This window comes from Trematomus bernacchii, unplaced genomic scaffold, assembly GCF_902827165.1.
Source record: "Trematomus bernacchii unplaced genomic scaffold, fTreBer1.1, whole genome shotgun sequence".
NCBI classification, from domain to species: Eukaryota; Metazoa; Chordata; class Actinopteri; order Perciformes; family Nototheniidae; genus Trematomus; species Trematomus bernacchii.
The window spans coordinates 1,212,689-1,229,835 of NW_022987686.1; the positions used below are offsets into that span (position 1 = coordinate 1,212,689).

General features: G+C 39.7%; 1 protein-coding gene across 2 annotated transcripts in view; it reads left to right on the forward strand.

The window, feature by feature from the left end:
- The window catches only part of zmp:0000000660 (arf-GAP with Rho-GAP domain, ANK repeat and PH domain-containing protein 2), a 112,656-nt gene that overhangs the window by 61,073 nt on the left and 34,436 nt on the right, over positions 1-17,147 (forward strand). For both annotated transcript variants that reach the window (XM_034136894.1, XM_034136895.1), the window contains exons 15-17: positions 2,750-2,875; positions 12,030-12,174; positions 16,903-17,005. In XM_034136894.1, coding sequence (XP_033992785.1) covers positions 2,750-2,875; positions 12,030-12,174; positions 16,903-17,005 — 374 coding nt within the window. The remainder of the gene's footprint in view (positions 1-2,749; positions 2,876-12,029; positions 12,175-16,902; positions 17,006-17,147) is intronic.

A 17,147-nucleotide genomic window follows, 5' to 3' on the forward strand; every position in this document is an offset into this window, starting at 1 on the left:
ACATCACAGTCCCATCTTAACGGAGTCCAGCTTCAGGGCCCCAGAGGGACTGTTTAAAGGCTCACAGACAGCGCCTTGTTACCACTGATACAGCATCAAGCCACTGGCTTATTTACATTCTCTCAACCTGAGAGCTTGAAAACTATGTGTGTGTATGCGTGTTAGACTCTCTTCCCTGCAGCTTGCTGATTAAATTCTGTCAGAGTCCATGTATTTACGATGCTGCTATTGGCACACACATTGTCCGTGTTCGATTCAAAGCTAGATTAGAGGTCGCTACTTAAAGTCACCCATGCTTTATGTCGCCCTGTTTCTGATTGGCGCTGTAGCGTTGGCATTCAAATAACAATAATTGTTTTACAAGTAGCTACAATGCATGAAAACTTTGAATAACAATTATTATTAGAATTAACACTTGAAATAAGAATGAGAAATATCTTGGGTAAAGAAAATAAATAGCAACAAAATAATTTAAATCATACTTTCCTTACTAAAAAATAAATCAGGTCTGAATTAAAACCAATCACTACTACTGACTTACAAATCTTGGCAAAAAAAAGACTTATGGTTACATTCAATGATTTTCTTTACACACATCTTTAGCATGTAACAAGATCAATACATAATAAGGATTAATGCCAGAATATCTTTTTCTTTTTATGTCGAAAATGGCAGTGGATTTATAGAATATGCAATTATATATCAGGGAATCGCTAAAAATGACTTTTTATGGCTTCTCCATTGCATTAAAGTTCTGAATGGAAAAACTTGTCCATGCTTTTATCTTCAGTAGACTCGACTACTGTAATGGTGTCTTCACAGGTCTCACTAACAAATCTATTAGAAAGCTGCAGCTAATTCAGAACGCCGCCCCTCAAGTCCTCACTAACACTAAGAAAGTGGATCACATCACTCCTGTTCTGAAGTCCTTACACTGGCTTCCTGTGTGTCAAATAATTGATTTCAAAATACTGCTGCTGGTTTATAAAGCATTGAATGGTTTAGGCCCAAAATACATTTCTGACCTACTGCTAAATTATGAACCATCCAGATCTCTCAGGTCTTCAGGGACTGGTCAGCTTTCTGTCCCCAGAGTCAGAACTAAACATGGAGAAGCAGCATTCAGTTATTATGCTCCAAATATCTGGAACAAACTCCCAGAAACCTGCAGGTCCGCTGCAACTCTGACTACTTTTAAATCCAGGCTGAAGACTTTTCGTTTTGCCGCTGCTTTTAATTGAACTTTTCATATCTTACACTGCACTGTAACTTTTATTATCTTTGCTTTTGAATGCCATTTTCTTAATGTCTTTCATTTTTGTAAAGCACTTTGAATTGCCTTGTGTTGAAATGTGCTATATAAATAAACTTGCCTTGCCTTGAATAATTCAGGTGATATTAGGCTGTAAAAAACATTCAATGCTATAATGTACTTTATTTTACTGCAATTCAAAGACTATTAATGTGCATTTTGACACGTTTAATTAGTTTGACACAATCCACATATAGAACTTATACAAATGGCTGTCTGATCAGGCATCAGCTAAATGGTGGAAATGTTGCTTCAATTAAAAATAGTTTCAATTAAAGTTATTTTACCTTCCTTAATGAGAGAGCTGGAGGTAGGGAAGATAAAATCTGTAAGATGTTGCCAAGGCTCGGGCAGAAAATTCAACCTCAGAAATGAAGCTAATTGAATTAAATTGTTGAATTTGACAACGATAAGGTTGAATGTGGGGAGTGTTAAAGCTAGCAAGAAAAGGATGAAGAGGGAGTTGAGAAGAAAAGGAGGCAGGAAGGCATCTAATTTAATTGGACAAAGAATAAAAGAAGATGGAACATAAAACTATTTTTCTAAAGATACAGTACATGGAGGCTTAAGAACATCTTACCTTTGCATTTAGATGACCAAGTGATGAGTCATGACTGAATAAACAGTATAATCATGTTTTATGCACTTTTCTTTCAGGAAAATGGATAAAATCTTGGTGAAAACGTGAAAATATTCCAATTAATTTTTTTTCCAACAACACTAACGTTTTCTACGTAACATTAAGCTGTAACAACGTACATGCTCTATCCCGCAAATTGCCATGTGGGATTGCATTCTGCATTGCTAGATTTCCTACCATAGCTTAATATTCCCAGTGGAGTTTGATAATGCTATGATATGAAAACAATATTGTGTTTCCCTTATGAATAATTCTGAGAAATGTCATGTTACAAATGAGTTTTTCAATGTGAGATATGTGTTTATATGTCAATATTAGAAGGAAGCTCATATTAACATTGCGATAATATGTCCTACCAACCAGACCTAATATAGCCTACCTGTTTTTGTGTTTTTATAGATGTATTCCCCTTTACTTGAGTCTTTTATCATAATAAATTAATAATAACCCTGGTTTCAGCTTTGTGATGATGAATTTTTCAAATCACCCAATGGGATTTTTGAATAATGAATTTAAATTCAGAGGTTTGAAGATTTCGTGAACCATTAAGAACCACTTAACCCTTCTCTGGAATTGTCAAATTATATACGGTTTTATTGGAGGCTATTCTATGATTTTGGGGGTCAAGTATGGCCAGAATGATATTTAAAACTCATACTGGAGTATTACAGCTGCAGGTGAAAGAGAAATGTGCAAAAATGTGATTTCAGAAGCATCAGAATGTTGCACCGCCACCATTCAACAAATGAGGGAAACCATTCCCTTTCTCATCTACTATGTTTCGCCCTTCATTGTAGATTTCCCCGTCCTTGAGCAGTGGTCCGAGAGCGCCTCCCTTTCCGAAGCTTCCCTCTTCATGGATGGCTTCCTCTACATCTCCACCGGCGCTTCCAAGACGACGTTGGACCGACGTGGAAGAGATGGTGAGCTATTAAAAAGAAAAAAAAGAGTAAAACTTTTTATTTGCAAACCTCCGGCAAGGCCAATCAATCCATCAATCCATTTGTAAGCAGTTTAAACTGCGTGTTTGTCAGAGGTCTACTCCAGTTAAGCGCTGAGCGATCAATCAGTGTCAGTCTGTCAGCTGTCAAACTGCCAATCGTTTAATCCGAACACTAAACAGTCCAGTCAAAACGATCAATGGATGTGTCTTTCACATTCGTTCCGCATCCGTCCTCTGGGAATACTTGTCAGACGGAAAGATGTTCTTAGACGACCCTGCAGTGAACACTCTACGGAAGTTCAAGGTAAATTAGGGTCAGGTTGAAACATTTGGATACAAATGAATAAAATAATTAAGTCTGTTCAAACCCACCTGAGAGAGACTAGCTCTCAAACTTCTGAATCTCTTCATTTTGTCTTCCAAGGCAGTTTAAAACTTTTAATCAGGCTCCATTTCACACCCAAACTCCTCAGCTGCTGCTGCACCTCCTGCTCCGCTATGGTCCCACTTCTCCAAACAGCTGGAGCGTTGCTAGGGCCCATGGGTAATTAGGAGAGGGAGCAGGCTTTGGATGCCCCCCTTGGGGATGGAGGTTATTGGGAAGGTGGAGGATGGGGGGGGGAAATGGAGGACAAATGTAGGGAATGAAGGTTTCCGGGTGGGGGTGGCAGATTGCAGCTAGCTGCCAGTGGATGAGCGTAATCGCCTACGTCCTGGGCAAGACATCCATCTCCATTTCCCATCCATCCCCACATGCTCCACTCTCATTGGTGGATGTACATGTTACTAATGAACAGGGCTGAGGTCTGGGAAATTGCCCCTTAGAGGAGATGGGGGGGAAAATTCCTTCCAATATCTATTGAAATTCTCATTATTTGGAGAGATGGAATTCATTTACATTACATTTGTTGAAGGATAATTCCAATGTACTGCAATGTGGCTCTTGATGTCATAGTTGTAGGACATCAATTCTGTTGGTTATGACAATATTGTACTCATAAATGCTGAGATCTGGGAATATGGTTACCTCGCTCCAGTGATGTCTTATTGGCCAAATGATAAAACTGGTTACGAATAAGACTGTTTTAAACTGTCTACCCGTTTAAATTGGCTTACCTTTTGAAAAGAGACACTCTTACACAAGTCAGTCCTCTATTTTAAAGATTTCTGAACCTTTTATAAATCAAAATTGACAGTTGGGCAATTTATAATGATCAAATATACATTTACAAGCTGGCCTTCAACTGACTACCCACACACTTTTTACCAGAAAACATTTGCTAAATCTTAGAAAGACTTTTATATAAATGTTGTATTATCGAATTCTGCAATTTAAAGTTGCAATAATAAAACAGTCACTTAGGGGTTGCAAGCTCTAACCCCATTACTGACACATAATCATTTACTGTTATTTTACCTTTATTTTGTCTCCAAGATGTGGACATATCAGGTTGTTTTTCTAAATTCACCACCAGCTAAATACTAACTTCTTGTTTTGTGAAGGCTGTTGCTGGCTTATGTAGTGTTCACCTTTGGATGTCAGATCAGGACACAGACTTGCTTTGGTTTTGTAGAACTATAATGAGTGCCTCAGGCGTCAGATACACATAGTTATTTTCTTTCTTTATTTATCCTTCTGCCTAGACGAAAAATTCACTTGTGTGGGTATGTGTGGTCTAAAAATGAAAATAAATACTCTTTGCTAACGTGGTCAAACCAGCAATACAAGTCCAAGTCTGTATTGAGGGAATGTAGTATATAACAGTGGTTACAATAACATATACAGTGAAGTGAAATAATCTCATACAGCAATTTACATGTATCTTAATTATTATTGAAGGATCTTTAGCCGTAGCTGATAGCTGTTAGCGTGGGTAAAAACAAACAGGCATTGAGGAAGGGACATTCTAAACATTCTAGCATAACCACATAATGATCAACGTATCAGTTTTACGAACACAACAGGTAAGCTTTACTTTGTCTAAGTCCTTTCATAGTGTAGTGCCAGACTAAGTAGAGTGTCGGATGCATGGCAGGAGTTGCTATGGTGATAAATTGGCTTGTTAACTAGCCCCCTGCCAGAGCCTTTTGTACATTCTGTTCTGTGCTGAACAGCGGACAATAGAATCGTCATCAGGGCTTTTTTTGTGTGCGGAAAACAGCTTCCTATGTCTGGAAATAACTTTGATGATAACAGTTAGAGCTAACTAAAACACAGTGGCGTTGTGAGCTGAAAAACCCAAAGAATGAGCAAAAATATGTAGCGTTGAGAGGGGGTGCAGAGTTGGGTCATTATTATCTTCATTATTACATTACAAGTAGTTATTGTATCCATATTTGATATTTTTAAACAAGCACTAGTCTTTTCCATGTTATGTTTAAAGTATTAATATAAAAAGAACACTTCGGGCATTTTGTATTAAAATGAAAATAACATTGGTTGGACAGAGTGTGTTTTGCTGTTCCGACAACATGACAAGCTGCTTGAGATGGACTAACGCTACATGTCGCCATTTTGTCCTGGTCCATTTTAGCCACTGTTGTGCATTTTGTACCACTTACAGACACAGTGTATCCAAAGTGGTCTCCCTCCAGATAAGTGCTGGTAATATCTCGTCCGATAAACACCCCGTTATGTCATCTATTATGAAAAGCCGTACGAAGTTTGGCTTTTGTGCTTTAATGGCGCTTTAACTGCAACTGCTGAAAGATTCAGAGCGGTTGAGTTTAAAACTCAATGCGTTCAAACTTCTTCAGTCACGAAGAAGCCTTGTCAGGACTTTGTGAGCACGGAGCGATGAGGTATTTTTGAATCTACTCCAAGATGCCTTTCGCTCCCAGGCTAATGGTTAGCTGGTCTATAGATACACCCCTATTCTTAATAATTCATAGGTGGTGCTCTGGGCTTAATAAAAGCACTCTGCCACAGCATCTTAAACTTTTTGTCTGGAGACAACTCCAATTGGCTTTCATGCTTCCAGTAATACGAGCTAAATCGAGAGAACGACATTTATTAATTTGGCATACAATTTGGTAATGGCCTTGACTGAGGTGGCATGGGGGATAATTGTGCCAGTCCACCATAATGAAATAAAACACTGAGATGCCTCTGGGAATATAGATTAGGATTAGAGAAACAATGTTGTGTTATTTGTGCCGGAATCAAGGTTGAACTGGTTTATTCTCCAGCGTGGCACCACTTTAATAGCTGTTTGCTGTTCGCTTGAGCTCCGCTCCATATTAGGTTTACGCAGTTGATTGTAGCGTAAATGAAGTCTCCCCCTTAACGGGTACGAAAGTGACTCATGCTACTTTCACATTAAAGAGTGTGTACATGCTTTGTGTGTTTGTACGTGTGTGTGTATGTGCGCTCGTGAGAGCCTTGGGATGAAAACAAGAGCCAGTCGGCAGTTACTGTCTGAAATGGTGAGTGGCAGCGGGGAAATGGCAGCCCTAATTTCTGATTAGTTTGGTCTTCTCCTCATCAGCTGCACTCTGTTTTTTGCCTGCAACAGTAACTCACAACTGCCAGAGAGGGAACAGCGAGGAGGTGGTGTGGAGAGGAGAGAATTAAGTAGCATTATGTTAACAGTTTTATTAAGGACACAAATCTGAGCCCATATGAACATTCAATTACTTGCATCTACAAAGCCGGAGTCCAGTTTTGGATAGTAAACCAAATATTAATTTAGCTAAAAATGTGCTGTCAAAGGATATTTAATTATCAGAATTTTAAAGCAGTCACATTTATGTTATTTTGTTTTATATTTTATGAGGAGCTCACAAAGCCTGTTTAAACAATTTGTCTTAATCCAATATGCTTTTGGAGTGCTCTTCTTAATGGGCCTCTGCTTGCCTAAATGAGCTAGTAGTGCTGTTGCTCAGGCCAGAAATACATGGCAGATAGTGTTTTTTTTTTCTTTATCTAATGCCATATCTGTCCATTTCTCCCTGTAATGAAGTGGGCTGTAATTCTGGCACAGACATATCGTTCAGATCCCTTCAGTTTCTCAATTTCCATTTTCCCTAGACAAGCTGTCAAGCAGATGTCTTCATTGCAGATATTTTAGTCTGATGGCAAGATAGGCAGAAGATTGGCGGTAGGGGGATAGGTGGGAGAGCGAGCGAGCTAGGGAGGGAAGAGGGTGATTCTGTGGAAAGGGAGCTTTTTCGATGCATACTGAAAACGGGTATCTGTGCAATGTCAATAAAAAAGTTTAAGGACACATTGGGTAAGTCTGTAGAAGTAAAGTTAATAATACACCTGGGAACACAATCAGACTCAAAACTTTTGAGTAAATATGTTATTCTGTAACTTGGGCCATTCAGTCAATGAACAATAAGACAGTTTAATTGCCACATTGATGACTTGATTAGTCTAATCAACCTGCTCATCTCGCATACGTGGAGCATTTAGCACATTTTACAAATTGCCTTAGTCAGAGATGAGGGAAAAAAAGCAGAAAAAGGAGAAGAAGGTTCCACACTTCCACGGGAAAATGCAATGCAGGGAAGCTAATTGGCCCAATTTAGCTGGTGGAGGCATATACCACGGTTGGCTTCCGCTAGTGTTGTCTCTGGCGGCATCTCTGGTTGCGGACTCCCGCGGAGAACGGCTGGGCCGCGGGGCCATTGCTGTGTGTGTGGAACAGCTGGCAATGGACGCAGCTGCTTGATTGTAAATCAAGCACTATTGTTCCCCACATTGCACGGAGGCTTGTGTAGAAGCTAGTGGTGTCCCACCCGCTAAGGAAATGCTGCACCACAAACAAAGAAGGATGCGTGCGCTTCGGTGATGTGCAGGTCTTTGATAAAGCCAGTTTCCTGTAGGAATATCCTGAAGGCATTCAAAGGCATTCAATGCTCTGTTAAGAAGTTACTTGTGCCACACATCCCAACAAAGCTGAATAATAGTTGCATTCAACTGAGTGAAACTCATTGCAGATATTCCACATTTACAAAGAAGTCGTGATGAAACTGACAGCGACCCCAGTGGTACAGGTTCTATCTTGTTCCTCCTTCCTGCCTGCATGGAGATATTCTTTAACCTTCGGGCCTCCATTGGAAATGTCTAAATCCTGTCATCATAGCCTTTTCTGTCTTCTACCAAATCCTTCATATTAAATCACAATCCGAACACACAAGAGATAACTGTATCTGAAATTACATTTGTCAAACATTTGTACACCTTATGGCCTCCCTTTAATCCCTCTCTTTTCACTGCCTTCTGTGTCCTCGTCCTTATGTGGGCATCTGTTCTTGTGGGTGTGCTGGCCATTATTAGGATAACTATTCAAAAAACTAGTTGTTCGAGTAGTGAGCTCATTCACGTGTCCACGTTTTCTGGACCCAGGGTCCCGTAGCAATTTGCTTTTCGGATTCACAATGGGATTTCTCTCCTTGGAGTTGAGGGAAAATTAAGAAAAGAAATGTGTGCAGATTTTGTCCGACTTAGTTCAAGGAGACATGATACGGATGCCACATGTGCCAACATTAAATTAGATCTATTAATATTTCTGATTCTTAGGACAATCGAGAAAAAGCCATGTCTTCTGTAATTGCTTGTCACTGGATGTCTTCTGCTTGTAAGTAGTTGACTGAATATATATACATATATATATATAATTTATATTCATAATTTAAGAAAGAAGTAAAGTCATCGAGTAATTCACAGGAAACGCAAAATATGAACACATTTAACTCAACACCACAAATGTGACATGCTAGACGAAAAGTCAGCGGTTCAAAAAAGGAAACAAATAGAGGAATTTCACTAGAGAATGGAAAAGAGAAGAGTCGGGGGACCATAACAGTCATAAGGGTTTTTCCTCTGGAGAACATGAATGTCAGAACAACTGGGCAATTTGACGGATAGCGAGATATTTTGGTTTGAACCAACAGACTGAACAACTATGCCATCAATAAAGCTGTTTCTTTTCCTTTACCACCCCTAAAATAATCTTGTGACCCTTCATATTTATCTTGTGGGTCCAGGTTACGGCTCACAGGTTAATTACCCCTGGTTTGTACCTACCAGTAAATTAACCAATGCATAATCTCTACAGCCACAGGACCATTTTCAAACAACACTTCTAGAAAATCAATGGCTTTACAGTCATCTAACAGCCTATGAAAGCAATTGACTTCAGTTAGGAAATCGAGTGCCTCTTAAGAACACGATTGTGTGAGGGTTTCAGATTGTACAAATAAAATGACTCAGTAAATACCCCATTAGCAGAGGTACAGAGGGAACAAAGGCAAGATTTCCAGACAATTATTGTACGAAATGTTCTGGAGTAACACACGTAGGAAAATGATGGACGTGACATTTTCTACGAAACCTATGCAAACCAGGGACACATTTGCGAACGGAAGTGAAGCAATTCACATTATTTTCCATCACCAAGAAAAACTGTGGGTTCTGTCAGATAGATTGGGTTGATAATAATGTTAAATACCAGAATCTTTTTCTTTCTCTTTCATCACGCACAGACACACACATGCAAAACTGTTACACGCACGGTTGATTTCAGATAAAGACAATTCTTCAGCTGGTGGAATAATTTGTCTTCGACACGAAGTAAGGTCAGAACAACAGTATTTCTCTAAATGCCACAGTAAACAACAAAATATTAGTTATTCAGTCAGTTTTAAAGCTGTTTGTGTCCAGATTGTTTATCCGAGACGGAACAAGACAGAGATAGTCAGAAAGAACCATACAGAGAGACAGTGCAGGGGTGAATAGAGCAAAACTGACATTCTCCTTTCCTATGCTTATCACATCCTTTTTTTTTTCATTGGAACTATATCTGTTCCTTCAGAAACATCACACACATTTGGCAGAGAAATGCACAATTAACATATTCATGAGATGAATACAGTGGAAACTTTGGAGTTGCAAGCGACAGGGGGTACAAGTGTGGTGTATGGGTGTGTGTGTGTGTGTGTGTGTGTGTGTGTGTGTGTGTGTTGTTTGCGGAACACAAAAGCAGATGGCACGTTGACTTTGAAAATCCAAAATTAGGTATGTTTTCATGAACTTCATGCTCATTGGCTATGTAAATTGCACAGTCAGACAGTCATGAAAGACAATGTTGTGTGTTTCCCAGCCTTTTCCACTGGGATCGTGTCTGCTGATTGAAATCTGCTCGATATTTAGAGTGTCTTAACTCACGTACAGTATACAGCTTCACTAAGTTGTCCTCTAATCAAAAGCATATGGAAGAGACATAACTAAGTCTCCTCTCTTCAACAATGATATGTTTGTATTCTTCTCTCCATGTCCATACGTCTTTGGTTGATTTGGAAATGAAGGCCACAGTCTGCCAGTTATGTTGGTTACTTCCTTTTTTTTCCAGCGTTGTTTCGGTGTGATTTAGAGCTGCTTGGTTTGGTTTTGGGATATTTGTGTTTTAGAGTTATTCTCACTCTTTAGAAGAAGAAAAGTGGAGGCCTTTGACAGTGTCACATCACAATACATTCATCCATGTGTGAAAGCCGAATGCATAGTGTCTTATCTCTAAACGTTTAAACAATTTCGCAGTAGCGCCGTTCTGTCTTATTAAGAGTCATTAGCTGTGTTTAATAGGGCTGGAGTGGTGCTTATTGTTCACCAACCAATCATTTGCATTGCAGGCTATAATTAATATATTTTTCTGACTACAAACAATAGACAATTTGCTAAATGTATCAGCATGCAAATGGATGGCTCTACACTACTAATCCAACATATCTTGGAGAATGCATAAGGAAATATGCATCATATCAGTGATCCAATATTACATACAGTATCTTTTCCAACTATCTCTGATTTCTATGTAATCTGGCACCTTTTATTTGGATGTCCAAACAGTGTTGATGATATATGTGACTTGCTCTATCGAAATCAGTCGCATTGACCCGAAGACACATTTTGAGTTGTATACACTGTTGGAAAGAGGAGATTCCTAGCTTTCTAATGATATCAGGATTGTTTTTGTACTCCAAATATTAAGCAAAATATGTCACATTATATAATGACTGTCACCGAGTCATAATTTTTAAAGGCCTTTAAAGTTTCCTCTTCTCTGGAATCCATCAATCTGATTGATTATTAGCGGCTAATAAATGATCAAAGTACTACGGAGGGAAGATATTTTCGTTTGGATTACTGGTCTGGGGGAAGCTCGCGAGTGTGTGTGTGTGTGTGTGTGTGTATATGTGCGTGTGTGTGTGTGTGTATATGTGTGTGTGTGTGTTTGTGTATTTTTGCATTTTTGTGTATTGTGTTTGTTTCCCGGGGAAAACACTCAAGAGAAACACCGGCTGTTGTTATGCCTGCTGTGACGTCAAGTTACTCCGTTCTCCGCTTTTAATTATGCCGTTACAAGCTTTCAAAGTTGTATTTATCATCTGAATTTGCCAAAACAAGTTTAATATTCTGAAAGCCAAGACTTTGTTGAATTGAAATCAGATGAAAACAAACTGTAGCGGACCCTGCCGTGTTATCTATGGTTACTACAGTATACGCCTTACATTCATAATTTCAGCCGGAGGGAGGGGAAGCAGCGCTGCGGAAGAGCAGAGTGCGAGTGAGAGGTGCCTGTCATCTTCCCTTTACAAGCTTCACAAATGTATTTATCGTGTGATTTTGGAAATAAAAGTTTCATATTCTGAAAGCCATATTATACAAATCCACGTTTATTTTGAAATGAGCCGTTGCGACTTCCGACTGATTTCGATAGAGCGGGTCACATATGTAGTCCATGGAAGAAACATATTGCCCAGAATTGTAATGGAGAAAGCTGTGTTCTCCATCTTGCAGAACTATGCAAACATAACCTACTTATACCAGGATGCATTGGAAATGAGCTATTTACACCTAGCAAACATATAGTGATGCTAAAAGGATTTTTACTCCACACCGGCAGGAACTAAGACGGCAACAACCCTTTCCTATTTCCCACATTGGCAGCGCATCACAGCCTTATTTCTTACTTTTTTACCTTTCACAATAAAAGCCCGTCTTAGATTATCTCTGGAAGGTCTCCAGCATACCTCTAAGTGAGCAGTTAAACGTTCAAGCAATAATGCCCAAGCTCTATCTTACATGTATCTGAAAGTTTTTCTCATGACATGTTTGTGTGTATTTTTAGACATGGCGCGTCGTTGGTGTACATTGGAAGGCGGTTTCTTGAGTTACTACGAGAGCGAGCGAAACCCGTCGGCCATCGGCAGGGTGGACGCGTCGGAGGTGGTGAGCCTGGCTATCAGCAACACAGAGACAATGACTGGAGCCGGGTAAGAACACACACTATGTACATACAGTATCACTGCTGTCGAATAAAAACTTTGTACCTCTAAAATCTTCTGGAAACCTTTAAGCAAGATTAATTGTTCTATTTTCATACACATATTTGTTTGTTTAAATGATTCAATGGTTGGATTTAGACGTATTGTAACATAACATGTAATATTGATCTAAATCCTGTGCATTAATTGGTAATTTACATAAAATTCAAAGATTACATAAATCCACACACAAACACATACCAGTACAGTCAAATCCATTTTATTTGCCACTATATCATAATTTAATAATTCATTGTTCTACCTGCTTTAAGCACACACGCCACCCATACAAAAACAAGTTTTTAAATGATTTATTTTTCTTTTATTTGCTTGTATTACATTTACTGCACTTGTGTTTGATATATTAACATAAACACCAAGCCATGTAAACACACACTGCCGCATACACACTTCCTCTGCCTCGTCATATGCCTCATTAGCATAATCTTACATTTGAGCATTATTCAATTTAACAGAACCTATCAAGGCTTTATGACGGCTATATTTCCTGTTTACTTTGGCAGGGATGCGGGCGAACGGCGGCGCTTTAACTGCCCTCCCTCCGTTCACTTTGTACCGTTACACCTCCCCCATCGCTTCTCTCTTATGATTCAGTTAGAAAAGTTGCTCTGACAACCAACTTTTCTTTTATTTCGTCTGGAAACACACTGAGAAAAAACAGATGTCTCCATCCTCTCTTCTCATATATATTGTGTGTGTGTGTGTGTGTGTGTGTGTGTGTGTGTGTGTGTGTGTGTGTGTGTGTGTGTGTGTGTGTGTGTGTGTGTTGTGTGGTGTGTGTGTGTGTGTGTGTGTGTGTGTGTGTGTGGTGTGTGTGTGTGTGTGTGTGTGTGTGTGTGTGTGTGTGTGTGTGTGTGTGTGTTGTGTGTGTGTGTGTGTGTGTGTGTGTGTGTGTGTGTGTGTGTGTGTGTGTGTGTGTGTGTGTGTGTGTGTGTGTGTGTGTGTGTGTGTGTGTGTGTGAGCACAAGCCAGGCCCTTAATGACGGCAGCAGAACAATGCTTTTATTTGTATTAATGTTATTTACACAGCTATTAGAAACACATCTGGCCAGCTAAAACTATGACCTTTAATAAGCTGGTCTTATCATCACCGCCATGATAGGTTACTATAATAATACTGTGTGCTTTAAAGCAGGGGGAACCGCGAGACCATTTGGTACGGCCCTCGAGGTAATTTATAAAGACAGGGGTGCAGTGCTGACCAGAACGCGGCTCCGGCACTTAAAAAATTGCAGTACCCATAAGGAGCCGTACACATGTCGCAGTTTTTGCGTGGCTGTGTCTTTAGTTGAAAGCCCAGTGGCGATCTGTTCATCTGTCACACTGATCATACAGTCAATAACTTTGTTGTTATTAGCATCTGGTTAGCTAGCTAGGCTAACGATTATAAGAAGCTTTTTCTATAACCAGTGAGGTAAAGGCACATCTTTATATGATCATTATAGTTATAAAAAAACAAGAGAATAAAGTAAACAGGTATAAAATACGATATGACAGTTAAAAAAAAGTTGTAATTAATAAACAAGAATACAGTTTGAAACTTCAACTTTAAAAAAAAAAACTTCCCGGGGGAGCATTAGGAAACTAAATACATTTGCACACACCTTGTGTCCATATCTTTCTGTTTTGGTGGTCATGCCACACCGTGCACGTGCATGCATGCGCGAGTCATGGTAAGATATCTGGATTAAGAGGTTGCTTTTTCTTTGCACAGCATGAAAGAAAGGCAAAATGAATGGGCTGTGATTTTAGTATTTTTAAGCAGAGGTCAATAATTTGTACGGCCCTCTGAGGATGTTGAAAAAATTGAAATGGCCCTTGAAAGGAAAAAGGTTCCCCACCCCTGCTTTAAAGCGACACTGCGCCATTTTTAGCTTACATGCCAGTTACAGGTCATGGCGTCGCCCCCAGAAATGCTATTACTTCTCCGTCGCCAGGCGCTCATAATGGCTGTGCGTTTCACTAGATTAAACTCTGCCTCACTCCCTCTCACTTCTGCAACTTCCAGCGTTCCCAGCATGCCGAGCGGGGACGCCTCACCTCTTGACTGTCTGCCGCTCATGAATATTAACGTATGCAGATGACACACTCCTTACCGGCAGCCTATCGCCGCGCCGCAGGAGTCCGTAGGTGTCGCTTTCATTAAGCACAGCGTTTGGGTAATTTCACCGTGGCAGAGGACACCGGGAATTACACGTACTGTACTTCTGCTAAAGTCCTATTAATATTACAAACCCACTAAGGAATTAATGCAAAGGCAGTATGTTGGCTGGTGATAAGTTGAGGTTTTAAACAAGAATATTTCCAAGTTAATTCTGACCTTCGACAAACCTTTTTTTCTCTTTTCCGTTTTGCACCATTTCACACTCTGTCTTTCTCTATCACACACCATGAGAACAAGCTGAATTTTAAATAGACTTTTAGAGGGGCTCAGGTGCTACCTCTGCCAGGGAGATGGGTTAGATATATGAGGGTTGGGGAATTAAGACTTTCTCAGAGCACACAAAAGCCTTAAGGAGAAAATAAAAGGCTACAGAAATACATATGGATAACGCTATGCCTGTTCAAACCACAGGTGTATATTGTGCATCAAATTCCTCCACAAGGAAAAGTTTCAAACTCTGTCAACTTAACTCAGCCTCAGAAAGTACTTTTGCTAAAATCAGAACATTATCTTTTCCAGTGAATTTACCTAAACCTATATTTACTTTCAGCTCAGTTTAATGAAAGCAATTGACTTGAAAGTCTGTATATAAACCATGGCTTAAGGCTAGTCTTAAGTTTCATTTTATTTATAGGTCTTTCATCAAATGATTGCCCTTTTATTGAATACATGAAAATTGTAGACAGGTATACATTAAGGCTGAAAATACGGTTATTCTGCTTATCACCTGCTTCTTGTGTGCCTATAGCATATTGAGAGTAAAGTTAGAAAGAAGAAGGAAACAAGTATTTAAAAGATATATAGCACCTCATATAAGAGACACAAATGGTTTACAACTCTACACACATACAGTATAAGAGCGTGTCCTGTCTGATGATAGTTCTATTTCTCTCTCATCTCAAGTTCCATGAATGCTTTTGTTTCAACACCTTTCGCTCTTTCTCTGTATATCTTGCTATTCTCCCCTGCCACTCCCTCCCTCTGGGACTCCCATGATGCAGCGTTCATCTTCTCATCCCTGCGTCTCCTCCTCCCGTCTTCACCGTACCATTTGCCCAGCACATCGCCGCACCCCTCCGCCACTCCATGCTTTGCTCTCCCACTGGGACTCCCTTTAACAAGCGCCTGCACACCTGCCGGCGAAAAAAAGAGTGTTCGGGGGGTGGGGGAGTAGGAGGTAGAAGAGGGGGAGGGTGGGGAGGGGGTCACACGAGGGCACACAAACACCCGTGTCTAGCCTGTTTCTCCTGACACGTCTGAAAGGAGAGCGACTGAGCGCTGCCGTGACCCCCGTGACACGCCACCTTAAACACCCACCGCCGTAGCATTTAGAGCCTCCCTCGCTGCAGCGCACCAATGGCAACGAGGCCACTGCTTGGCAGCCATTAAGATACTGATACTCAAATTGTGTACCTCCACACACACACACGCACACGCACACGCACACGCACACGCACACGCACACACACATACACACACAGAGGCAGAGACGACAGGAGCAGAAAGACCAACAAAGATTAAGCGCTGCCTTTTTGCTTCCAACAGCATCACTTTAGCCTGCAAGTGTTTGTGGATGAAAACGTGTTTGCATGTGCGCAAGGAAGGCATTTTTTTTTTAGGATTATATAGTCAGTGTGTATAAACTAATACAAATGTTTTTGATGACCCAGGGGGGTGAAGGTTCCTCACTGACTGACTGACACACATTTTGCGAGAGCATATTCAGCTTCAAGTCAAAATACACTTCATTTTACCTTTTTAATATTTTAATCAGAAGATGCTTTCTCTTCAACTGTCAAAAAAAGATTAAGTTTAATTAGTAATTTTCTTTATTTGTAGAAATTCTAGAATAGACTACAATAAAACATTCATTTATAAACAGAACAAATATTATTTGTCATCTTTTGTTGAGCAAAAATATATTTTATTACATTTTTTATAATTGTATATATAACTTTCAGTTAAAACGTTCCTCCTATCCATCTTTTTTAATTTAAATATATGTATAGATGAGATCAGTTGTTTCCGTCATTTTCAATTTACACAACTTTACCGTGAATGCGGAACTTCCAAAAATCTTTTGTTGACAGGTGTGTAGGAAGAAACGTTTCATTAAATGCAACTTATACAACTGAAATCATTAGTTTTGAAATAGTGATAAACCAAGGCAAACATTAAGGGCCTGAGCTTATTACAGTACGCCTACATAAATTCAGTCAACAGTGTCTAGAAATATGTTTATAATAATTGTAATAATTGACGGTTGTTGATGCCTTTGTCTTTTATTTAAACAGTATCATATACTTGTAATGCTGTGCACGTAAACAGGCACTTACAAGCATATATTTAGTTTGATGGAAACGCATCACACAGACAATAAGCTGGTCTGTTTTTATTTGTTAATAAACAGATTTAGGTATTCTTTTCCCTCTTTATGAGTGGTTTCGAGGACACTTTTGAATTCCGGATATCTAACCGCATGTCTCCGGCAGGGCTGTGTTTACCGTGGATCTGTACCTGCAGACGGAGCGGGTACTGATTGTCGGCGCGGAAACACAGGAAACACAGCATGACTGGATCCAGGCGCTAACAAAGGTGACACACTTTGCATACAGCACACACACACAAACACACACCTCCTTTTAAAGTTTGTTTTCCTCTTAAAGTTAAAAAGAATAAAACTGTGCGAATGTGCTGCAGAAGAACATTACACATCCATTTCACTCTTACTTTGCAT